The sequence below is a fragment of the Oncorhynchus clarkii genome, chromosome 17, assembly GCF_045791955.1.
Source record: "Oncorhynchus clarkii lewisi isolate Uvic-CL-2024 chromosome 17, UVic_Ocla_1.0, whole genome shotgun sequence".
Lineage (NCBI taxonomy): Eukaryota > Metazoa > Chordata > Actinopteri > Salmoniformes > Salmonidae > Oncorhynchus > Oncorhynchus clarkii.
Window position 1 is genome coordinate 61,178,929 of NC_092163.1, and position 25,934 is coordinate 61,204,862.

A 25,934-nucleotide genomic window follows, 5' to 3' on the forward strand; every position below is an offset into this window, starting at 1 on the left:
AGGGACAACACAGCTTGTAGAGTAATAAAAGTAGCCTTGTCAAGGCGGGTTCAAGCAAGGAACAAGCAGCTCTGGGGGTCTAATCCCAGCCGCTCTTCAAAAGACACCTCTACCCTCCCTCCTTCTCCCCTTCCGTCCGTCCGTCCGTCCGTCCCTCCATCCTTCCTTTCCCTTCTCTCTGCCTTCCTTCCCAGGAGGAGCGGATGGACACAGTTGGCTGGTTTAGAGTTAAGACCCCTGCATCAGAACCTTTCAATCCTGTCACGCCTCCTCCACTCTCCCCTTCTATATGGACCCACTGAAAATCTACACAGTGCAATGTGAATACAAACCATGTTCCAAAACCCACTGGGCGTGCATCTGTTTGGGGGAGATTAGCTAACACTAAGATGCATGTTGATAAGAGGTATTGCGTTCTATAAGAAAGCCTCTGTGTTTAGGGGCCCCCCAGGCAGACAACTGGTCATGGACAGAACCGGTCAGCTTCTGACAGAGATGTCACTCACTGCTGACCCCACATCAGCCAGAGGTCTATGTTTCTAGACTACAGAGGGAGATGGGCTGCACAGCAGGCTTTATCACAGACAACCACTACTCAATAAGTTACTGCACTTCCATCCAACGTATTTAGCATATTTAAATAAATATGTTTTTAATTGTTCTTATTCCCAGCATCACATCTAGCAGTCTGCATTGCCTTTCACTCCAATCATATTGTCTTCATGGAGTAATCACATTTAGGAAAAAATAAAATACTTTAATGATGTAACTAAAATTTCTACACTCAATATATTAATGTATTTTTCCACCCCAAAAGAGCAATGAGAAAATAGTTTGTTTTTGTGGCCACTTGTGAGAGCACAAGTTAACTCAGAGCATTCTCCCTTCACAATCTGGGACACAAAGCGTGTGGAGGACACTTTAATGTCCCGCCCCTCTCTCTCTGTTTTTCCCAGGGCTGGGGAGTGTTGTTTTCCGGTGGGATGGAAGGATTGTGCCAGCGCTGGGCCAATTTCACCCTCTTTCAGTCCCTAACAACAGGCAGGAAGGCATGGCCGTGGAGCAGAGAGAGAGTAGCAGGGCTAGAGACCGGCAGAGCTGCTGAGGCTCATATCCTGCAGGCTGAAAAGCCCTTTCAATAGGCTAGCACTCACAGGGAACGGCCTTGGTTGGACACCATCTTTTATCCCAGGATTGTTTAGGGCCCACTATGTTCATTGTGCTATGGTTTAATAGTTATACGAGAGATCACAACAAACTGACATCGTTTAACCGTCAAGGCAGTTCAATTCCCACCAACAGACACTCTGAACTTGGACACAATTGTAGTTGAGAGTCTAGTAAACCAAATGAAAACCAGATTCATGCTTGTTTCAAGTCTGTTGCCGTTAAAATATGAACCCGCATGCTTCATGAAAAAACCTAATAAAACTTGGAGCAACTTTTAGAGTCATCTCTCAGTGTTACACTTCCAAATGACGTGTGAGGCCCAGAGGTAAGGGAGAGATGGAGCTGGTCCTGTCTAAAGCCAGGTCTGGGAGAACTAGATATAGGCAATACTCCTCAGAGGAAACTATTGGATTGCAATGGAAAACCCTTCACGCTGGGCTGAAGACCTGCAGACAATCATCAACCAGTGGCAGGGCAGCCAGCTTGAAGGGACCGGTTCTGGGGAGAGGGGAATGGAGGAAAGGGGGTGAGAGAAGGAGGGGGGATACTCACAGCTTGTTGAGGCTGTCCAGTCCAGAGAAGGCCCCATTGGTGTCCTCTATTGTGCCTGAGATGTCGTTATGGTCCAGCTCCCTGTGGAGAGAGAGAAGGGATAAGAGAGATAGAGGAGGGGAGCAGAACAGGCTGCCAGAGTTGGAGCACTGTGTAGCCTTGGCAGAGATGGAGCTGGTAGTCACGGGTTACCCCTCCACCCGTCCTGCACCTGGTCTAAAGAGCAAGCCTCTCTGCTGATCTGCTCTGCCAGCCAAGCACATTCTTTCCTTTGTGAGGAGGAGAGGGGTGAAGGCACACAACCCAACACAGGGATACACATGTATAATTCATAACAGCATGGAAGGGTTGGCGGGCACACAATGTCTTTGGATTCAGACAGTCCGTGGGCATGGCCTGGTCTGTGTGGTGGCAGGTATGTCAGTCCCAGCACATGTCAAGCCATAATAAGACTCAATAAAATCTCAAATTTCACTTGGAGTCTGCCAGGAAGTTTCTAAACACATGTTGAATGCAGTGGAGACTGCTGAGGGGAGGACGGCTCATAATAATGGCAGGAACAGCGCTAACAGAATGGCATCAAACATGGAAACCGTTCGCTTGTTACCATTCCACTGACTCCGCTCCAGCCATCACCACAAGCCAGTCCTCCCAAATTAAGGTACCACCAAACTGTGGTTGAATGCAATTAATTAGCTTTTGACACTACTAACTCAGGGGGTTTTCTACATCAAAATGCAGCTTAGGTGGTGGGCGCGGAGGAAACCTTGTGCTTTTTTAAGGCAAATTTCCTGCAATTCTACACATTTTGCCATGAGGCTAAGAGAAAAATGTGCAGTTTTAAAGCAAAGTTCCTGCTCTTCTACATATTTTTCTATGACTTATGCTATCAGAGTGACTCAAACATCTAAAATATTTTTTACATACTTTATATTAACTTTAAACTGAAAACCTTTTCCCATCCTGAACCAACCCCCCAGAAAAGGCGTCACGAAAAAAACACTTTGGCAGCCCACCAAAGACTTTTCTATGCAGAGAAAACCCTGTAACTGCTGAAGTCATCTGGGCAAAGGAAACATTTGAATAATAATTCCCCTACCCCCTTCAGTCCTTCCCTCACCCCCTTTGGTTCCTTTTGGTTACTTTGCCTCCATGGCCGGACTCAGCTGCCAATTCCCTATTCTTTCTGGCTGGCTGAGTGTGAATGGCCGTTGCCTTGTTAATGTCGGCAGTGGCTGCCCAATTAAACCTGCCTCAGCTCCCTTACAGCCTGGGCCCACTCCTACCCAGCGCTTCACTGATTAGATTAGACCTGCCTCAGCTCCCTTACAGCCTGGGCCCGCTCCTACCCAGCGCTTCACTGATTAGATTAGACCTGCCTCAGCTCCCTTACAGCCTGGGCCCGCCCCTACCCAGCGCTTCACTGATTAGATTAGACCTGCCTCAGCTCCCTTACAGCCTGGGCCCGCTCCTACCCAGCGCTTCACTGATTAGATTAGACCTGCCTCAGCTCCCTTACAGCCTGGGCCCGCTCCTACCCAGCGCTTCACTGATTAGATTAGACCTGCCTCAGCTCCCTTACAGCCTGGGCCCGCTCCTACCCAGCCTGGATACGCCTTGGCTTGTCACCCCCCTGTGAGAAAGGCCTGGATACGCCTTGGCTTGTCACCCCCCTGTGAGAAAGGCCTGGATATGCCTTGGCTTGTCACCCCCCTGTGAGAAAGGCCTGGATACGCCTTGGCTTGTCACCCCCCTGTGAGAAAGGCCTGTATATGCCTTGGCTTGTCACCCCCCTGTGAGAAAGGCCTGTATACGCCTTGGCTTGTCACCCCCCTGTGAGAAAGGCCTGTATACACCTTGGCTTGTCACCCCCCTGTGAGAAAGGCCTGGATACGCCTTGGCTTGTCACCCCCCTGTGAGAAAGGTCTCGTCTCCAAAGCAAAGGTCTGACTCTTTTCTCTGGCTCTCTGGGAAGATCCTGGGCCAAAAAGACATTAGCAGAAGGACCCACACCCCAGCCTCCCTCTTCCTCTCTTTCTTCCTGTTCAAGGTGCGTGCATAAGGGTGTGGGGGCAGAGAAGTCTCCCATACTGCTTTTCACTGCTCCGTTTAAAATGGCAAAGAATCTACAGGGAGGCAGAGGACAGGGAACACATGTGCATCCAAAATCGATGGGAATCAACGACCGAAAATAGGGAAGATGAGAACAGACGCACCAGAATAAAAGTTCTCACAGAATGAAAACATGAAAGGTGACACATGCACACCTCAAACAGATACACGTGAATATGCAGGAAAGCAATGGTCTGAAAAGTAAGCAGCTAACTCCACGTTGTAAATGGCCCCAGAGGGGCTTAATAAAGCCATAGTGTATATTGAATCCACATGAATAAACTGAATTGTTCTTAATAGGCCAAGTGCAGTCAAAATTCTGTTTTCCTATGTTTTATATAATTTTGTACAACAACTGATGAAACTAACACTGTAAAAGTGTAAAAACATTTGATCAGTGTTATTTCCTGATAGTTGCTGGTTTAAAATACAAATCTACACAGGAGCTTCTAAATCAGTAGGTTTGCATAGGTGGGAGTTTAGGCTTTCCATGGTAAATTGGTTAATAGACAAAGAGTTCCAAACCTCTCTGCCAATAATAGCTAGTATTAAATATTCCCCTTACCATTCAGACCACTTCCAGACAGTCTTAGCTAAATTCTTGCTTGAGATATATATTTTTTGCTAAAGGCAAAAAAGGTACAGTAAGGTACTTAACTGTTAACCAGAAATGGTTTGATATTGAAATAAAACGGCTGTATTGGACCTTTAAACTAGTAACAGGATGAGTCTACAGTGTGGAACCATAGTTGTGTGTGTGCTCTAGGTGCGTTCAGGAGGACTTACAGGAGGCGCACGGCCTTGAGGCCTCTGAAGGCCCCCTCAGTGATGTGACTGATGGAGTTGTGCCCCAGACGAAGGGTGTGGAGGTCCCCCAGCACCGCCAGACTACCCTCGTCCAGACGACTCAGGTTGTTATAGGACAGACTCCTACAGGAGGAAATGAAAAATCAATACATGCGGTGTCAGGCATGGACCAGAAGGACAAGATGGCACAGCACTAAGGTAACCTAACCTACCTAAAACGTCATTATTCTCTATTTTATATGGCCTTATTCAATGTCTTCTTGCCTTTGGATAGATGCTGTATTTTTCCACAGTGGCGTTGGCTCAATATCTGTTCATCCACAGCAGTTTCCTATCATGCTTGATAAGGAGTCAAGACACAAACCATTTACAAATTGTGTACATTTCCAGTTGGACAAATGGACACTTCTGATGTCTTTCCTAGAGTTATGGTCTTGTTTTAGTAGGTACATTGTGCGTCAGTGGTGATAAATATGTCTTGTTTATCAGCACACATGGTCAAATGGTCTGTTGTGTGAGTGTCTGGGCTGTGCCTCTCTGAAGGGGTCTAGTGTGGTCATGCGTGGCCACTGGCCAGTCTCTGTGATGCCCCGTCAGGCAGGCTGCCGTCTCATCCGGAATGTAATAACAGGTAGGTCAGAAAGACAGACACTCTTCTACACCTGGGAGCTAAACAAGCCACTATCCCACTGATATCACAGTCACCATGGATACACTAATAAAAATGATAGAAACCCGAGTTGCAACACAGATACAGAGCAATCTGTCTCTCTCACACACAGTACCCAGACACAGGAGCCTGACAGGCAGCCGTGTCGTTAGCGACGCTTGAGCAGAACTGAGCTCTACATTAGTGTAAACAGAGTCTCTCTCCTTCACTAGACGGGGAGATCCCGCTGCAATTACCACAGTATCCCTACCAACAGAGGGTTGTACGCCCTCTACCAACCTGACAGAGATGTGAATACACACTCTTGCATGGGCTTAAGTACTGTCAATCTTACCGCTCATTATGGGATAAACAGGCTTGTAGTGAGAGGAGCGTGTGGTATTGAGCGTTAAGTGAGTCATGTAGCTGTCGTGAAGGTACGGGGAGGGGCGGAGCAGAGAACAGATTCACGGTTATGTTCTTAGGGTTGTGTTTGGGGATCAACAAGAAGAGACAGGGTTTGAAGTTGGAGGCATGGGTAAGACTTTGGGGTCCATATCTGGGGGCTGAATAGGGGATTAATATTTTTGTTTGTTTCTCAGGGGTTGGGGATGAGGCAGGAATTGGTGCTCTAATTACAAGGGTTGGGAGGGTTTTGGTGTACAGGGGTTGGGAGGGTTTTGGTGCTTTGGTTTACAGGGGTTGGGAGGGTTTTGGTGTACAGGGGTTGGGAGGGTTTTGATGTACAGGGGTTGGGAGGGTTTTGGTGTACAGGGATTGGGAGGGTTTTGGTGTACAGGGGTTGGGAGGGTTTTGATGTACAGGGGTTGGGAGGGTTTTGGTGTACAGGGATTGGGAGGGTTTTGGTGTACAGGGATTGGGAGGGTTTTGGTGTACAGGGATTGGGAGGGTTTTGGTGTACAGGGATTGGGAGGGTTTTGGTGTACAGGGATTGGAAGGGTTTTGGTGCTTTGGTTTACAGGGGTTGGGAGGGATTTGGTGCTTTGGTTTACAGGGGTTGGGAGGGTTTTGGTGCTTTGGTTTACAGGGGTTGGGAGGGTTTTGGTGCTTTGGTTTACAGGGGTTGGGAGGGTTTTGGTGCTTTGGTTTACAGGGGTTGGGAGGGTTTTGGTGCTTAGGTTTACAGGGGTTGGGAGGGTTTTGGAGTAGAAGGGTTTGGAAGGGTATTGGTGTACAGGGGTTGGGGGGGTTTTGGTGTACAGGGGTTGGGAGGGTTTAGGGGTTGGGAGGGTTTTGGTGCTTTGGTTTACAGGGGTTGGGAGGGTTTTGGTGCTTTGGTTTACAGGGGTTGGGGAGGGTTTTGTTGCTTTGGTTTACAGGGGTTGGGGAGGGTTTTGGTGTACAGGGGTTGGGAGGGTTTTGGTGTACAGGGGTTGGGAGGGTTTTGGTGCTTTGGTTTACAGGGGTTGGGAGGGTTTTGTTGCTTTGGTTTACAGGGGTTGTGAGGGTTTTGTTGCTTTGGTTTACAGGGGTTGGGAGGGTTTTGGTGCTTTGGTTTACAGGGGTTGGGAGGGTTTTGGTGCTTTGGTTTACAGGGGTTGGGAGGGTTTTGGTGCTTTGGCTTACAGGGGTTGGGAAGTTTCTGATGTGCTACTCACAGTTCTCGTAGCCTCTGGCAAAACCTCCAGCCATCTGGGTTGATGTGGGAGATGGAGTTGTAGCTGAGGAAGAGCTGCAGAAGAGAAGACAGGCCATACATGGAGCCACTGTTCACCTCCCTCAGGCTGTTATAGTCCAGGTGACTGCAGGGGAGGAGGTCACAGACAGGTTCACGCTAGGCATCATGAGTAATGTAGTTCGGTATGACAGGAGATTGGACTACCTGTAATGTCCAATTGTGGTTCATAGTTTAGCTCAATGTTAATGGACAATTATATAGCATAGAGTTGCTTGTGAAACAATTGTTAAGAGCGGAAAGTAATACGAGCGGAGTAGGAGAAAGTGATCCTAACAACAGTTGTTGAGGACAGCCAGTCCTCATGGCCAGGCAGGGAGTTGGGAGCGGTATGTTTCTGTAACTCACAGCACTTTCATCTTGGCCAGGCCCCAGAAGGCTCCGTCGGTGAGCTTACTGATGTTGTTCCTCTGCAGCTTGAGGACCTCCAGACTGGCCAGGCCCTGGAAGGTCAGCCCCTCCACCTGCCTCACACGGTTCCTGTTCAGCTCACTGGAGGACAACACAACCCAGCAAGGAGTTAGAGAGAGATGCAATGATGATGAGAGGAAGAAGTATGGTCCTACAGGAAAAACCTGTAAAGTAATACATCAACACACATCTTAGCAGCACCGTTCAGCCCCACAAAAACATAAGAGGCCGTACATGGTGGTATCTAGGTTTGGGTTACAGAATACGGTCCAGTTCTGACCTGGGCATCGCACCACGTGATCACAAACCTTCATTAATCATGCTAGGGTTAACTAAAGGATCCATCTCTTCCACTACATTCAAACAGCACTGGATTGCAGCCACACATGCCTTGAAGGGCAGGGCATCTGCAGTCACTTCTGAAACCGAGAAGGCTACTTCTGTCCGGAGCATACTGTATATAGCTAACCGCTCAGTGTCATCTCAGGGACAAGGTAAAAAGACAAATGACCCCCCCCCCCCCCCCCCCCCAGAGATAAAAAAAAAAAAAAACATTGCCTTCTGTATCAGAAGAGTTCTCTGATAGCTTCATACCAGTGAATCTGTGCCCCTGGCGTGTGAGGTTTAACATCACAGCCCAGGAGCATAGCTGAACAATAAACATCCACACACAGCGTCTTTGTGTGTCCTCAATGTTGCCACAAGCATCCACAGATACAGTGTCACCGGGACCACCTGTTGAACAATACCCACCTGGGGAAACTGGGAGGGCTGTGAAGAGAAGGGAGCCCTGTCTACAATGGAGGAGAGTATCATTACATGCGTCTTTACTACCCAGAGTGGGAGTGCTGAGGTAAGGATGGGTCTGCACTAGCCCCATGCTGCAGGGGAGGGGGGAGACAATGACAGAGAGCATGGCTCAGAGAGGACAGAAGCCATAACTCAGCCATGGTATTGGTCTGATGTTTACTAATGCTGCTACACTCTCCTCAATAAATGGGACAGTGTCAGAGGAGTCAGCCTCTTTAGGTTGTCTAACTTCCCAAAGTTATTTTCCCTCTAACATCTGTGGGGTCATGGACTATGGGTACTATACACGGTCTTTATCTGGCCACGGGTCAATGGTTGTTTCTCGAACGATGGTTGAGGATAGGCTAGGAGGTGAGTAGAGAGACTTAACAAACATGTGCCTAAGTGAGCTGAGAGGTGTCTGGAAGTGGTATGAAACAGTACTCACAGTTGGGTCAGCTTGGGGAGCTGGAAGCTTTTGACAGGGACCTGGGAGATGCGGTTCCGACTCAGTCTGAGAACCTGCAGGGACGAAGAGAGCTGGTCCAGAGCACCGGCCTCCAGGAGATGGATCTTGTTGTTGCTCAGGTACCTGGAAGACAGCATATCACACTGTCATGGATCCAAGACATACATTGATAACATTGGTACAACATTTACAATTAGATGACAAATGTAGGAAAAATGTTTGACATAAGAAGAAAAGGGATGATCTTACAGGTCTTTGATCTGGAGGCCTGCGGGGAAACCTTGACCTCTGACTTCTGTGATGTCATTACTGCTCAGGTCCAGTGTTTCCACGGAGACCAGGTCTCTCATCCGCCTTCCATCGATGACACGGATCTTATTATTGTGTCTGAAAAACAACCACAACCGCTGTTAGAAAACTTCAGGGGCAAAGATGAAGGAAAACCTGAGGAGAGAAACAGGAGAAGAACACAGCTCCTAGTCTTTAGATGCTTGTTTTAGAAGCAGCAGTAAAGCAAACACACTTCTTTTCCAAACCTACTCAGGAACAAAGAGAGAGTACAGTGCCAAATATCACTGCTTCGGGAGCATGTCCACCAGACATGACGCTTGGCATTCAGGCCAAAGAGTTCAATCTTGATTTAATCAGACCAGAGAATCTTGGTCACCTCCCTGACCAAGGCCCTTCTCCCCCGATTGCTCAGTTTGGCTGGGCGGCCAGCTCTAGGAAAAGTCTTGATGGTTCCAAACTTCTTCCATTTAAGAATGATGGAGGCCACTGTGTTCTTGGGGACCTTCAATGTTGCAGAAATATTTTGGTACCCTTCTCCAGATCTGTGCCTCGACACAATCCTGTCTAGGAGCTCTACAGACAATTCCTTCGACCTCATGGCTTGGTTTTGCTCTGACATGTCACTGTCAACTGTGTGACCTTATATAGACAGGTGTGTTCCTTTCCAAATCATGTCTAATCAATTACATTTACCACATGTGGACTCCAATCAAGTTGTAGAAACAACTGAAGGATGATCGATGGAAACAGGATGCACCTGAGCTCAATTTCAAGTCTCATAGCAAAGGGTCTGAATACTTATGTAAATGTTTTTTTTTTATATTTATATTTATATTTATAAATGTGCAGTCTAAAACCCTGTTTTCGCTATTTTTGTGAATATTGATGAGGAACAAAATTAATTTAATCAATTTTAGAATAAGGCTGTAATGTAACAAAATGTGGAAAAAGTGAACCGCTAATTAGCTGCTAATGTTGCTATCAAAGAACTACAAATGTCATGATGATCTGCATGAGACTGCCGAATCGAGGCAAAGGTAAGAATCCCCGGATTAACCATCTAAATGTTAGCTAAATGTAGTAATGAATAAATTGACAATTCTGAATTGTCATTTGCAAGTTTTAAATTGACACAACACCTGTTAGCAAAGGTGTCTGCTAAATATGATGTGCAGGAGCTTGCAGGGATTTGACATTTTACATGTCTACTTCGATGCAAATTATCATTTTTGAATCAGAGTAAATTGAGCCGAATATATTTATAAGTCACCATGTCTGAGAGAGATTGACATGGTTATCAAAACATCCCGCCAGGGTAAGTCTACATGAAACACAGCCCTACGACACCGCCACTGTGGGACTCTATTGGTGACCATTGTAACCGACTACTTCCAAATCAAATGGAGAAGGACTTGGCTAGATGAAAGGACTTACATTGTCTAACTCTGACCCCTCTGACAGTCCAGTTAACCATGGCGTAAGAGGCCTCAGAAAGACGTTTTTACAAAGCACATTTGGATTTTGGCCTGCTCTCTGCAGGAATGGTGGGTCACAGTCTCTCTCCACATCTGTGATTTATTTTGGTGTTGGCTGGGAGAGATCCACTTCAGGGCTGCAGCCTGACAGACAGATGGACAGAGCTGCACAGGAATCTCAGTCACTTCCCTGTTTACCTTTACCCAGCACAGGGCCAACACACACGCATAGACACCCACAGACGTAGAGGCCTAGACATACACAAACACGTGCACAGACAGATACAAACAGACAAATCCACACTGACCGGACACAGAACCAGACTTCCTTTTGGTTGACCAAATGTCAGTCAGTGCGGCCATCTGTAGGTGTGTGTGTGGGTGGGGAGAGCTAGTGAAGGCCAGTGTTATCCGAGCAGGGAGGAAAACCATACCGCAGCCATGCTTGCACTCCGGCTAGCGTTACAAAACACTCACCCTGCCCCCACTGGATATTTATCCTTGTTACAGTTGTAAATATGTAGATTTGTTACTACTGTTTCATTCATGTCTCACTCCCCCTATGGACATCCTACCCCCCCCAAGTCTCTTCACTAATTGAAGATATGACATTTGGTTTCAAATCAAGTCCATGAGTTAAACAAAGTCAACACAAGGAACCTAATTTAGAGTCGACTCCCAGCCTGAAACAGTGTTTGGTAAAATCCTTTTTTTTCCCTTTGGTATCTCCAGACAGGTGTTTCACCAGTCAAACTGCAGCAAAACAAGGTGTCACACCCCCCCCCCCCCCCCCCCCCCCCCCCCACACACACACACACACACACAGATGGTCAAATAAGACTCTGTAGGGCGTTTACTCTGGGCCATGAGGGGGGGGGGGGTCTCCCACTGCAGCCCAGACCTCACCTGAATAAACAGTGGTGTAAAGAGTAAAGGATGAGCCTCAGCCCAGGCCCCTCTCTCCTGACCCTACAGGAAGCTCCTGGGGAGCAGCAGCAGAGAGAGGGAGACTGTCTGACAGGGGGAGAATTCAAGCTCTACTGATCAGGGAGGGAGGGGATGAGGAGGGATAGGGACTAGGGGTCAACAGCTGCTGACCCTTGCTGGGAAAAACTAGGCAGAGTTGTCTGAAACAGGAGGGAGAGGCTCTCTCTCACTGTCTCTCAGATGCTGACCACAACAGTTGAGCTCTCCCTCTCTTCTCCCTCTTCTTCCTAGTCCAGTTCCTCATTCTCTCGCTCCTCTTCCCCATCCTCCCACGGCCAGAATAGTCCAGCTGTGTGACAACCAGAGGAGGTGTGAGGCGAGAGGTGGTGGCGGGGTAGGGTGGATGCAGACAATAGGTTCATTTATAAAGCGCTGGCTTTCCCCCCTCTCTTTACATTTTGAGTCCTTTAGCAGACGCTCTTATCCAGAACAACTTACAGAAGTGAGTGTGTACATTTTCGTACTGGTCCCCCATGGCAATCGAACACACAATCCTGGCGTTGCAAGCCACATACTCTACCAACTGAGACACAGGGGATCTTTGACGCTGGGGGTACATTCAACAGATCCCTTAATTCCAAATGTCATCATCCCATTTAGCCATTGGATTTTCCTACAGTCAGTTTTGACACCTTGATGTTGAGGATTGATAATGAAAAGAGTTAACACTACTGCCCAGGTTAAAGAACAGTTATTTTAAATCATATCGTCCCATTAACCATCATGTGATTTTCATGGAGTTGTTTTGACACCTCTCTTTGATGTGGGAAGGGTGGATGCCTGACAATGGAAAAGTCTCACTCTCCCCTGGCCCATGTGATTCTATTGGGGTTTGGTGGCCTGCAGTGACGTTGGAGCATGGGAGCCCTACTACATTCTGGGAGAGCAGGATGACAGGTGCATTATGGGAGTGTGCTAGCCCCAGGGTGGGAGCTGATCTGACTGACTGATCTGAGAGCAGTGATTAATCCAAGCCAAAGCCCCGCGGCCACACAGACTAGCTGGTTTGGGCCGCTTTGATTGGCTTATCAGCCTGATGAACTCCACAAGTGAGAGGATCAAAAGATCCGCAGGGTGTGTGGGATAGAGAACGATTGAGAGAGAACGAGAGAAAACAAGAGTCTGGTCTGGCACCATGCTTCAATGTCACCATACGCTGCCTCAGAAACAACAGTCTGTTGGAGGAGAGGCCCAGGGAGTAGACAGCACAGGCCAGGGAATGGTGACAGACGACCCTCTGTTCTAACACCCTCTCTCTCCCCCTCTCGCTCTCCCTGCAGCTACAGTCTCACATAGCACCAGCAGAGGAATTCAGACTGCACTGCCATCCAGCCAGGATCTGCAATGGCAAACAGAGCACAAGGTGTGTGTGTGTGTGGGGGGGGGGTTACTCGTGGGCAAACTGAGCTCCAGTACTCCCCCCTTGTGTCGGTAACGGTGATGTCATCCTGATCCAGCCCGCCTCCCGGTCACCTTTTTACAGTAAGCCCTGTGAGTGACAGCTCCAGCTGCAGGTTCAAATGCTTTCAGCTGTGCAGCTTTGGAAAGATATGCATCTTCCCATCATGCACTGAGCTTCCCGTAGCAACAGGCTTAGAATCAGGCCAAAAAAAGAAGCCAGCAGAGCTCCACACAGCCTGCTGAACTAGCGTTCATTTCAAACACCTAACTATAAACCTTGGATTTACAGTGACCTAGAATCAGGCAGACTACTGTTCGAGGCAATGAAAACACTCAAAATCAACCTCCAACATATCCTAATGTTGGACATGGAGTTTCAGACATTGTCATAAGTTAATCAGATGACTGAGTTAGTGAGCACAGTACACAGCCTATTTGAGGGTCTGATGGGTGACAGGGAGAGGCAGGGATGACTATTACAAAGACTGAAAGTGATACATGGTGATGGTGCATTTTACAGGAGCCTCCTGTGTACCGTTACTACCACAGAAGTGGCAGAATGAAAGTGGGTGTTAGAGGTGTAATACAAACACACAGACATGCTGCAAACTGTCTTTAACGTTAACTGTTGAGACCGAGCCGAAGGGCTTTCTCTTGTTTCAGGATGAGTGAGAAGCTAGTGGGGATGTGCATCTTTCCCTTTCAAGACGATTCGATGCATGGGCTCCGATACAGGAATGATACGTTTTAGTTTGAGTACGATTCATTAGAGAATATTTGTAGCCATTTGTTTTAATATATATCTTTTTTATTTTATCTTTATTTAACCAGGTAGGCAAGTTGAGAACAAGACAAAGCAAAGCAGTTCGACACACAACAGAGTTACACATGGAGTAAAACAAACATACAGTCAATAATACAGTAGAAAAATAAGTCTATATACGATGTGAGCAAATGAGGTGAGATAAGGGAGGTAAAGGCAAAAAAAGGCCATAGTGGCGAAGTAAATACAATTTAGCAAGTAAAACACTGGAATGATTGATGTGCAGTGGAAGAATGTGCAAAGTAGAGATAGAAATAATGGGGTGCAAAGGAGCAGAATAAATAAATACAGTAGGGGGAGAGGTAGTTATTTGGGCTAAATTATAGATGGGCTATGTACAGGTGCAGTAATATGTGAGCTGCTCTGACAGCTGGTGCTTAAAGCTAGTGAGGGAGATAAGTGTTTCCAGTTTCAGAGATTTTTGTCGTTCGTTCCAGTCATTGGCAGCAGAGAACTGGAAGGAGAGGCGGCCAAAGGAAGAATTGGTTTTGGGGGTGACCAGAGAGATATACCCGCTGGAGCGCGTGCTACAGGTGGGTGCTGCTATGGTGACCAGCGAGCTGAGATAAGGGTGGACTTTACCTAGCAGGGTCTTGTAGATGACCTGGAGCCAGTGGGTTTGGCGACGAGTATGAAGCGAGGGCCAGCCAACGAGAGCGTACAGGTCGCAGTGGTGGGTAGCATATGGGGCTTTGGTGACAAAACGGATGGCACTGTGATAGACTGCATTTATTGAGTAGGGCATTGGAGGCTATTTTGTAACTGACATCGCCAAAGTCGAGGATCGGTAGGATGGTCAGTTTTACAAGGGTATGTTTGGCAGCATGAGTGAAAGATGCTTTGTTGCGAAATAGGAAGCCAATTCTAGATTTAACTTTGGATTGGAGATGTTTGATGTGAGTCTGGAAGGAGAGTTTACAGTCTAACCAGACACCTAGGTATTTGTAGTTGTCTACATATTCTAAGTCAGAACCGTCCAGAGTAGTGATATTGGACCTTGGATCTTCAGTAGACTTGTGCAATATGTTACAAGATAAATCATTATTTTACATTATGAGGCTTACTGTAGTCCCCCAGAACAGGGTTTGTTTGTAAATAGCACAACTGGAGAAATTGGGAGCAGAAGAGTCCAACTGTGTATTGACAGGGGTGCTGTTTTATATTAAGTGTTTTTTTGCTTCAATAGTGTGACCTACTCCCCAGGTCATGCTTGTGAATGAGAACGTGTTCTCAGTAAACGTACCTGGTAAAATAAGGGTTAAATAAAAAAATACAAAATAATGTCAAAGTGGAATGATGTTTTTAGAAATTAATTAAAAATTAAAAGCTAAAATGTCTTGAGTCAATAAATATTAAACCCCTTTGTTATGGTAAGCCTAAATAAGTTCAGGAGTAAAAATTTGCTTAACAAGTCATATAACAACTTACAATTATCTGTAAGGTCCCTCAGTCGAGTAGTGAATTTCAAGTCCACATTCAACCACAAAGACCAAGGAGGATTCCCAACACCTCAAAGACAGGTACCTTTTGATAGCTTAAACAAAATAAAAATAAGACATTGAATATCCCTCTGAGCATGGTGAAGTTATTAATTACACTTTGGATGGTGTATCAATACACCCAGTCACTACAGGCGTCCTTCCTATCATGACATAGTTTGAAGAATTTTTTAAAGAATAATGTGCCAATATTGGGTAGACTTACCCAGAAAGACTCACAGCTGTAATTGCTGCCAAAAGTGATTCTAACTTGTATTGACTCAGGGGTGTGAATACTTTTCGGTTATAAGAAATGATAGATACATTTCGTAAAAATATTTAGGTAAATTAGATGTCTGTATTTCATTTTCAATAGATGTGCAAACATTTCTAAAAACACGTTTTCCCTTTGCCATTATGGGGTATTTATTGTGTGTAAATAGGTGAGAAGAGAAACATTTAATCCATTTTGAATTCAGGCTGTATCACAACAAAATGTGGAATAAGTCGAGGGGTAAAAATACTTTTAGCATTTGAATGCTGAAGGTGCCACGCAGATGTACATGATCAAGAACAAGCAGTCTACCTTGCGTTTCTCAGCATGTGAAGCTGGGCACAGTAGGCAATTTCACTAGGCTTCTGATATTCCCTGGGGTTGTTCGGCATGCAAAATGACTTGTCGATCAATGTCTGTCAAAACCATTACATGCTTAGTTTGACACTGAAGGAGAGGGCGCATCAGTTGTCACAAAGGAATACATTTTCTAACTGATGCACGCTACATTTGAATCGGTTTGGCGTCCGCAGACCGATGCTCTCGTATCTTAAACATTTGAATCAGACTGATTTGAATCGTTACATCCCCAGAAACTAGAATGTTCTGTAGCCACCATGACGGGTGAACTGTTGGAGGCTGGAAAACAACAAAGACTGACTTACACTGTAGGCCAGGCAAGCAGGACAGTGTCACAATTGTGTGTCTGTCAAGGGTCAGCCACTGGGCTCACAGCTGTGACACACACACACACAGCGGCTCTTCCAAAATAGGGCAGTAAATCTCCTGTGAGATGCCAGCACAGGCAGTCCCTCCAGGCAGAGTTTCACAAACTGTAACCAGGATAGAACTCTGGAGCACTAGTCTCAGTGCTCAGCACAGTCAATGCTTCACATCCATTAAAGAGAGGCAATCAATGTACACTACATGACCAAAAGTAAGTGTGAGCTTCGTCCCCCCTTGGCGGCTATAACAGCCTCCACTTTTCTAGGAAGGCTTTCCACTAGATGTTGGAACATTGCTGTGGTGACTTGCTTCCACAAGAGCATTAGTGAGGTCGGGCACTGATGTTGGGCGAATAGGCCTGGCTCAGAGTCGGCGTTCCAATTCATCCCAAATGTGTTTGAGGGGGTTGAGGTCAGGGCTCTGTGCAGGCCAGTCAAGTTCTTCCACACCGATCTCGACAAACCTTTTCTGCATGGACCTCCCTTTGTGCACGGGGGAATTGTCATGCTGAAACAGGAAAGGGCCTTGCTGTTGCCACAAATTTGGAAGTGCTGAATTGTCTAGAATGTCATTGTATGCTGTAGTGTTAAGATTCCCCTTCACTGGAACTAAGGGGCCTAGCCCAAACCATGAAAAACAGCCCCAGACTATTATTCCTCCTCCACCAAACTTTACAGTTGGCACTATGCATTCAGGCAGGTAGCATTCTCCTGGCTACCACCAAACCCAGACTTGTCAGTTGGACTGCCAGATGGTGAAGCGATTCAGCACTCCAGAGAACACGTTTCCACTGCTCCAGATTCCAATGGCTGCAAGCTTTACACCACTCCAGCCGATGCTTGGCATTTCGCATGGCGATCGTAGGCTTGTGTGCGGCTGCTCAGCCATGGAAACCCATTTCATGAAGCTCCCGATGAACAGTTCCTGTGTTGACGTTGCTTCCAGAGGCAGTTTGTAACTCAGTAGTGAGTGTTGCAGCCGAGGACAGATGATTTTTACACGCTGCGCACTTCAGCACTCGGCGGTCCCGTTCTGTGAGCTTGTGTGGCCTACCACTTTGCGGCTGAGCCGTTGTTGCTCCTAGACCTTTCCACTTCACAATAACAGCACTGACAGTTGACCAGGGCAGCTCTAGCAGGGCAAAAATCCTATGACAGTGCCAAGTTGAAAGTCACGGAGCTCTTCAGTAAGACCATTCTACTGCCAATGTTTGTCTACGGAGACTGTGGTCAATTTTATACACCGGTCAGCAACAAGTGTGGCTGAAATAGCCAAATCCACTAATTTGAAGGGGTGTCCACATCTTTTCGTATATATAGTGCATCTCTGACATACTACCGTCATAGCATAGCAATTCAAATAGAATGAGTGTCTCACCAGTATTCTTGGCAGGGGCATCATGTTTTAACATAGGGTATGGCAAAGTTAACAGGTTGCCTGGGGTTCTTTTTTTAAATACAATTTAAGCTCATTTACTGCATTTCTACATCTGGATTAAAAACTCTAGTTAAGTTTCATGTCAGGCCAGTTACCTAGCCATCTACTACATCTGCACTGTTATGAGAGAAAAGTTGTGCTGTTCACTGCAGCTATGTCGATAAGCTCTCCATCAAAACAGCCTGCCCACCAGCTCTGAGCCATCCACATGGTCCTAAAGCCAGCCCGTCAAACGGCATTTTCCTTTTAAAATCGGGATTGAAATGATTTTCGTGGCCTATTTTAAATTGTTGGTGTTGAGCTAGGGTATGACGACTGCCATACACAATTGATGCCCCTGATTCTTGGTCATAACTAAACTTGCACTCAAACACACATTGACAAGTCAGTGAGGGATAGCAGTTTGAGGACAGTGGGATGCCAGCTTGACGTCCCCATGCTGGTAAATGAAAGGTGTACTCACAGGTAGAGGAAAGCGATCTTAGACATAGCCTGACCTAGATCAGGGATGGACGTCAGCTCATTATGGTCCAGGCGCCTGAGGGAAACACAGACGCAATGATGTTAGAGGACATAATGGATTGAAAGGAGAAAGTAACACAACATTGTATTGAGATAACATGGAACTGAGGTTTCCTCTTGGGGTTGACAGTGTAGTAAGGAAATAGATATGGAGTTACTATATCCATCTGAAGTGTGTAAGATTCATTCCTAGAATAACAGAATTGTATGCGAGTAAAACATAGCTGGATAAAGCTGTGTCTGGCTAGTGTGTGTGCTTGGGCTCTAACAGATGTCAGAGTGTCTGTGCCCTCCCTACCTGGGTTGAGATCGACCCTCCTGAATGTATCAAATATTTACAAGCCAGGGTTCAGCCTGACTAGTGTCAAGTGATGGAGAAAGCTTAATATAGAAACCACCAGCCCTACTTTATTCTCAATTGGACTAATTTCAAGACAATACATACAAGGATGCTAGAATGTAGAGTGTGTGTGTGACAGAATTTCTGTCCGTTGACACTACTGTCCTACATAGCAGTTAGGGACCTGACAATTATGGTGAGTGTTCCATGTGTGAGATGCCGATCTACTGCCATGTTTGTTCAGGGTACTGTCCAGTAAGGACATAACTGATGCCCCGTCTAATACCATCATTGGGAAGCCTGCTAGGCCTACTGCTAACAGAAAACATTTCATTAGACTAAGCACACAAACACACAGGGCAGTCCATTAGAACATGAAGGGGAAGCACTTTGTGAGGAACTGCGTTCATAGATCATCTGTCTGCTTGACAATCGATACTGTGCTGTTCTGAATGAGGGCCATTTAAAAAGGCTGAGCCCAGTGCACACACACACACACAAAGCCAAGGGGAACTCCTGGGTGAGAGAAGAATACTCACAGAGAGACAGAGGGAGGAGAGAGTATCATGTCTGAGGAACTTACAGCTCTCGTAGGTTTGGGAGGTTCGAGAAGACTTCGACGTCAATGGCTGTCAGCTTGTTGTGGCCAAGATGTCTGTAATAAAGAGAACAGACTGATTAGTATTGTTGATACACCCACCACCACCTGACTCTCCATTTTACAGGGGTTTTCCCCCCAACTGTGAGAACTCCCTCTAACATTGTGACAACCCTGTAGTCCCATTTGGGTACTGTTCACAATCAATACTGATTCTGACTTGGTTTACACAATGGATACACAGACATCCATCTGTGTACAAGTCCATTTGCAGTTTAGACTAACAATGCATTTAATAGCCACCACTTCACTTGCACAGAGACGAACATTAACTAGGCAAGTCAGTTAAGAACAAATTCTTATTTACAATGACAGCCTAGGAACAGTGGGTCAACTGCCTTGTTCAGAGGCAGAACGACAGATTGTTACCTTGTCAGCTCAGGGATTTGATCTAGCAGCCTTTCGGTTACTGGCTCTAACCACTAGGCTACCTGCCGAGATAAGTCAGTCTCTACAGTATGCGTGTGTGTGTGAGGAGATAAATGGTAGCGTGTGTGGGCCCCGCAGGCAGCCCTGATAGGGCGGTGTGTTACGATAATTGGCAGGGCCCTCCCACCGCCATTGTACCACAGATTGCTAAATTGCTGTCCCTGTTACAGGAGACAATTACCTCATTATACTGAAGCAAAGTGAAAAATCACAGGGTTTCCTCTGCCAGGCTGGGCGGCACAGGAAGGTACAAACACAGCTGAGAACACCGCCTCAGCGCAGCACAGTGAGCGACACCGACCACAGTAATCTTCCACAACAATCAGCGCCAGCCTTTAACAAGGCCCTGATAAGTGCAAACTGAGGATAATAAAGCTTAACTGGAGAGCTCCTCATTACAAACAACCAATAAAACACCGTTCAGAGGAGGGCTGCTGCCCCCTCAACAGCTTTCAGAAGGAAAAACAAGCTGAGTGCTATATTGGTATAAGATAAAATAACTACAGAAATGTAGAGCATGTCATTGTTTGCTGTTGTCCATTTAGAGTAGAGAGAAGGTCACATTGGGAGAAAAATCTGGTGCCAGAGACCACAATAAGAAACAAACGGTGTGTGTTTGTATGTATTCTCAATCTCAGGAAGGCCAAGGGAGTGTTTATACAACTCCAGATTTGTCTTCCCTTGTTCATTCACCTTCATTGTCTTGCCTATCTGATCAGATACGTTTCCGTGTGTTTTAACACCTACTGTATGAGCAGCTGGTGAAAACACCATAGCTTCCTTCTGTTCTACAGTCGCAAGTAGAGGGGGTGGTATTACGCCTGAATGACTGGGGCTAACGTTCTCCAGGGGCACAATCCAATGTACTGGGCACAACACAGGCTATACAAAAGCACAAAAAACCTAGGCATTAAAAACTAAAATGTCAAGTCTAGGACAAAAAGGCTTCTCAACAGTTTTTACCCTCAAGCCATAAGATTCCTGACTATTTGCATTGTGTGCCCCCCCCCGTCCTCAAACCCCTCTTTTACGCTGCTGCTACTCTCTGTTCATCATATATGCATAGTCACTTTAACTATATCTACATGTACACACTACCTCAATAAGCCTGCCTAACAGTAAAAATGTATTTTTACTGTTGTTTTATTTCTTTACTTACCTACACACACACACACACACCTTTTTTCGCACCATTGGTTAGAGCCTGTAAGTAAGCATTTCACAGTCTACTACACCTGTTGTATTCGGTGCACGTGACAAATAAACTTTGATATGTCCAAAAACTCTTAACCTCAATGATCTCCGTGGTCAATTTACCAGTCCAAAAACACATTATTTTGAAAGCTAAGAGAAATCTGTGATGGAGTGTGGCGAACACTACAAAAAGTTATTCCCTCTGCTGAAACTCTGGAATGGTGAATTCCATTCATGGCACAGCAAGCATTCTGCTGTTTATCTAAATGAGCAGGCTTGTTTAACATTAGTCAGCATGATCAAGATCACAGCGCTATGTTCTTGACCAGAAAGTGTCAGCAAGGTAATTCATGCCTAGCTTTTAGCCAAATAAATAATGGAGGAAAAAATACATAAATCAGCAGGTCTACAAGGGGGGGGGGGGGGGGGGCAGTTTCCCCATCCCTGATCTAAAGCATACAAGGAGTTGTGCAACCAGGATCAACTGAGGTGAAGGTGGAAGTGGAGGATGGAGAGGCCTAGACTGAACAGACTTGTCTAGGAATACATACTAGGCCAGGTCATTTAATCTACTGCCACTTCCCAGTCCACCTGTTGCCCTGAAGCACAGTCTACTCTAGAGACCTCAGGTCAATAGCAACACAGTTAGAGGTAGCTCAGGAGGGTACAGGTTCTCTTGGCCACTCAGACCGCATTAGAGCAGCGATAAAGCTATAAAACCTGTCTGACAAGACAATCTGACCTGCCTCAAACCTCCCAAAACACTCAAAGCCCCCCACAGCACTAGACTTCAACCATTACACATTGTTGGATTGACGTCATAAACCCTTCATCACGACTCCCAAAAAACACCACATTGACTTGTTTTGTATTCCGTCAAAGAGCTTGGGAGTGATGTTATTTCTTATGACAGTGCCCTCATAATTAAAGGCAGACTGCAGAGGGGAAGGGGGTGGGGAAGGGTTCTACTAGACCGGAATCTTCTATCTGCTCATCTCTATCGCTGATAAGATGTGTGAACTTCGCTCTTTGGAAGTGTGAAATGATATCAGCAATAGGGCCTCTGTGATGCAGCTGGGAAACAGCAGAGCTTTTATGTGGTCTGACCAGCCATAAATTGGTCAAAGAATAACCTTCCGTCTGTCGGGGAGCTAGGAGAAGAGGGAGAGCGCACATAGGCCAAAAAAAGGGCCAGCCAGACAGAGGCAAAGAGAGCACAATACAACACTGTGCTGCCCCCCCCCCCCCCCCCCCTCCTACCTTCCTGTCATAAAGGCCCATTTACAGCCAGGCAACGGCAGTTAGAGCATACACAGGAGTACCACCACCACTGTTTTGGACTCCCGCAAAACACAGGCAAGAGAGGGTGGACAAGACTGAGAAAGCAGCCACAAACAAAAACATTTTTATTTAAAAAGTGTCACAATACACCCAGTGTTTCAACAATATTCATTTAGCAATGGTGCCCCACCACACCAAGAGGGCTGGGCGATATGGTCGAAATATTGGTAAGTCAGCATTATGTTTCTGAATGATTACATTTCTAAATATGTTGAGTAGTGCAGGACCCTAGGATGGTAACAAATGAATATTCAGTGGCTTCAATGGGATTTCTCCATTCTGATGGTTTTATACTCAACCAAACTGAAAGAGAAGTAGTCAATTTTAGTTTAACTTTTAATTTAGCACTTTATCAAAATAACTTTGTAGACTATTGTAAAAATCCATACCGGTATACCTTAAAAGTTGATATAGCCAAACAGGGCTCAGCATGAACTTAGGCCCAAAGATGCCGCACGTGAGGGAGGAGCACACAACACAGTCTCATGCACAATACACACCCGGATTGGAGTTTGATAGCAAATTGTTCCACAGTCGCTAGACTCCTTGATTACGAGCAAAAGGAAATGAACCGCCTCAATGAATCTGAAAGAATAACATCAATATGTCCATTCTGAGGGAGTATTGTTCCAGTTCCCTCTTGACTAGCCGCTGATCTTATATTCTGTACTTCAAAGTGAAGAAAATGACTGATCATTGAACAATATATTTCCCCCTGCTTAATGTTTATTATGCTTGCAAAAAGAAAAGCCTGCAATAATTACACCATCATCCATGGAGAGAGAATGGGGCCAAATACAGGCCTGAACTTTATAAACAACTGTATGTAGGCCTGTGTGTGTGGATTTATGTGCAGGTACTGAAAGCCTCTGTTTTCTACTAAATAAGTGGACACGGCCACTGCAGGTTTTTTGGAAGGTAAGAATGCTTGGCTCTGGTGAGCACACAGCTATCAGCTCTTGGTTGTGGCGGCCTGTTTAGAGGGTTCTCCACTTCGCAATACCTCTCCAAGTCGCTCTCTTTTTTTTTTTCAAATCAGGTTTCCAAACTCTTACCAGATGTAGGCCTACAGAATTCACAGATGATTCATTTATCAAACCAACGTTGTAGACACTGGCTTAAACAAAAAGGAAAAAAACCTGGCGCCCCAGTGTCTCTTAACAAAAAAGGCCATCTATTCTGTTGACTGGATTCCTATGGAATGACTTCTGGCAGCAGCTGTTCAATTGTCATTACAGTGAACACAGCGATGAGCTCACTTCATAACTTAATGTAAATGTCAACTTTTATCTATAGTTATGAAAAGGACTTCTCTACTCACTTATTGCTGCTAATGTGTTTGTCTAGATAGATGGATATAGATATTATCTATATCCATACATACATAACACACATTTCATTTTAAACTGTAGTATAAAAGTTTACATTTACATAAAACAATAAATAAAAGCCATACTTTTCTATTGAGGCAAGCACTGAGCATCTATCTACTGTAAATATCAAACATTAGCACCAACAGGATTATTTTTAGGAATGATAAAATCAGAGCACTATGGATATAATGGTAAACCCCAGGAAACTAGAGGATGATGTTGCTTTAGGGCCTAGGGACATAATAGGCGTAAGGCCCCATTGTTGCAATAACCTGCTAAATTCCTTCCATCTTGATTCCCTGATGCCGCTAGGGAAGTTTAGCACTCTGGTGTTAAATTAATTAAGGAATGCAATTGGTTTCGATTGATTGTAATAGTTTATTTGTTGAAAATGTACCTTTTTTCTTTACTACTTTTGTTATTTTGGAATATAATATGTTATTGTGTAACATTGTGAATGAGACCCTGGTCTCAAATTGGGCTCCCCTGAAATTAATCCAAGACTACTAAAATCATTCTCAATACCACAAGTTTACAAGACTGCTTAGAAAGAATTGCCCTTGAAACCACAAGAGCCACAGTCCTGCAGTCTGTACAGTTGCTGTGGTATGGCTGTTCCACTGTGGATATGTCCATCTGGGGTTAAGGAAATGGAGATAACCGCTTTGGTTTTAGCTTTTGTTTCATTATGGCAGTTTGATCTGCTATCAATCATTCCTTCATTCATTCATACCACCTGGCTCAAGATGCATGGTAACCAGTCACACGATGGCAACATCCTTGATTACCAGCAATCTCCTCTGCAAAGTTGTGTTTATTTGCATGTTGATTGTAGTTGGTTCAGTCAGACTACAGAACTTTAATCCAGTTAAACCAGACATGCACTAGACTGTGATGTTGACAACACTTACAGACAGCAGGCAGAAACCCCCCAGCAGAATCTCCACCCCCAACACCCCATCTGTGCACCCCCTCATGCCAGGTGAACTGGACCCAAGATCAGAGGAACCATCAGACCAGAGCCTGTCAGGAAACCACCAAAACAAACCCATTTCCTTTGGGCAAAAGCCAAACCATAGAGGTTGAAAGCAGAGGGGCATATGATGCAGTAACAGAAAATCTGTCATAGTGTTGTCACAATACCAACAACACTAGTCCAAATAATAGATACCACAGAGAAAAATAAAATAACAGAAAGTGGCCTAGCATCCTGTCCCCAGACACTTTTCGAAACGTTCTCCAAAAACCTGAAATTCACTTAAATTCAATATGTTGTATAGAGTAGAACTTCACACTGTATTATAGAATACTGCATAGAATGGCTACTAGACTGACCAGTGATTTGGCTAGAGGAATGGGAGGAAGGACTATACATGCATAATGATCTTCATGTCATTGTGGCAGTATGGGGAAAATACTGCCTGAAATGTTCTTTGCTCTTCAGTTAACACAGACCTCTCCCTCCCTTCCAAACAGAATTGAAGGAGGACCAGAAAGAAATGTATTTGATATAGTTTAGACTTACATTAGGCCTATATGAATCGTACCTTTGAAGCACAAGTAGCAGTCCCTTTTCCTTTCTTCCTGTGCCAATCAAATTTGCCTAAAAACATAAATGTCAAGTTACCAGGCTACTAGCTAGCTAGGTAACGTGACTGAACAACCGTGCTTGTTGTCAAACCAATAATTAGCAACCTGGGATTAGTTTAAAGCGGCCAGCGACATGGTTTGTGAAATTATATCAAATGCGCGCCAATTTTTAACTGCTTAGGCTGGAGACTGTTTTCTTTGCTGTAAAGCTGCAAGCATGCCTTCAGGCTCAATTTCCCCTCTCTGACACTCAGAGGCTGCATGACAATGAACTTGCAGTCAGTCTACTCAGACTGGTCTGTGCGCTTGGTTATAACAGGCGATGAAATTATACAATGTATCAACATTGCTCGCTTTGCGTGCTGCTCCAATGTACAAGTCTAACAATAGAAGACTAATCAGGGTATGGATCTGCATCCCCGTTCGCCATCAAGGCCAAATTATATTTAAAAGAACTGACGGAGGAAAAGATGCACATGAAAAGTAGACTGAGAGAAGCAGGTGAGCTAGGGCTGTTTAGGGGATGAGGCTGGCTGATTACAGCTGCCACACGTGATATGTGCATGATGAGCTGACGGAGAGAAGCAGGTGAGTGAGGGCTAGTAGGGGATGAGGCTGGCTGATTACAGCTGCCACATATGATATGAGCATGATAGTGAAGTGGATATTATTGGACTGCCCATACAAGAGACTAGAGGCTGTTGCTTCAATTCAACTGCGCTTATAAAACAGGGCTGAAAAATTCTGTAGCATCATATGAAACAGTACTAAGCTATTCTAAAATGTTGGTATCGTAAGTAGGGATGCAAGATATATCGGTGAACATATCCGAATCAGCCAATATTAGCTAAAAATGCCAACATCAGTATCGGCCCGATGTCTAGTTTAATGGCGATTTGAAAAAACGATGTCATAGCTGACGTGCATACCTATATAAAAC

General features: G+C 45.5%; 1 protein-coding gene across 2 annotated transcripts in view; it reads right to left on the reverse strand.

The window, feature by feature from the left end:
- Window positions 1–25,934, reverse strand: part of LOC139371216 (leucine-rich repeats and immunoglobulin-like domains protein 1) — a 42,904-nt gene that overhangs the window by 9,687 nt on the left and 7,283 nt on the right. Inside the window, exons 2-9 of one of the 2 annotated variants that reach the window (XM_071111419.1) lie at window positions 18,993–19,064; window positions 18,011–18,085; window positions 8,905–9,042; window positions 8,635–8,778; window positions 7,335–7,478; window positions 6,910–7,053; window positions 4,621–4,764; window positions 1,723–1,803 (exon numbers count right to left, since the gene is read on the reverse strand). In XM_071111419.1, coding sequence (XP_070967520.1) covers window positions 1,723–1,803; window positions 4,621–4,764; window positions 6,910–7,053; window positions 7,335–7,478; window positions 8,635–8,778; window positions 8,905–9,042; window positions 18,011–18,085; window positions 18,993–19,064 — 942 coding nt within the window. Of the gene's footprint in view, window positions 1–1,722; window positions 1,804–4,620; window positions 4,765–6,909; window positions 7,054–7,334; window positions 7,479–8,634; window positions 8,779–8,904; window positions 9,043–18,010; window positions 18,086–18,948; window positions 19,065–25,934 lie in introns of both variants that reach the window. The other variant, XM_071111420.1, reaches the window with a different exon arrangement.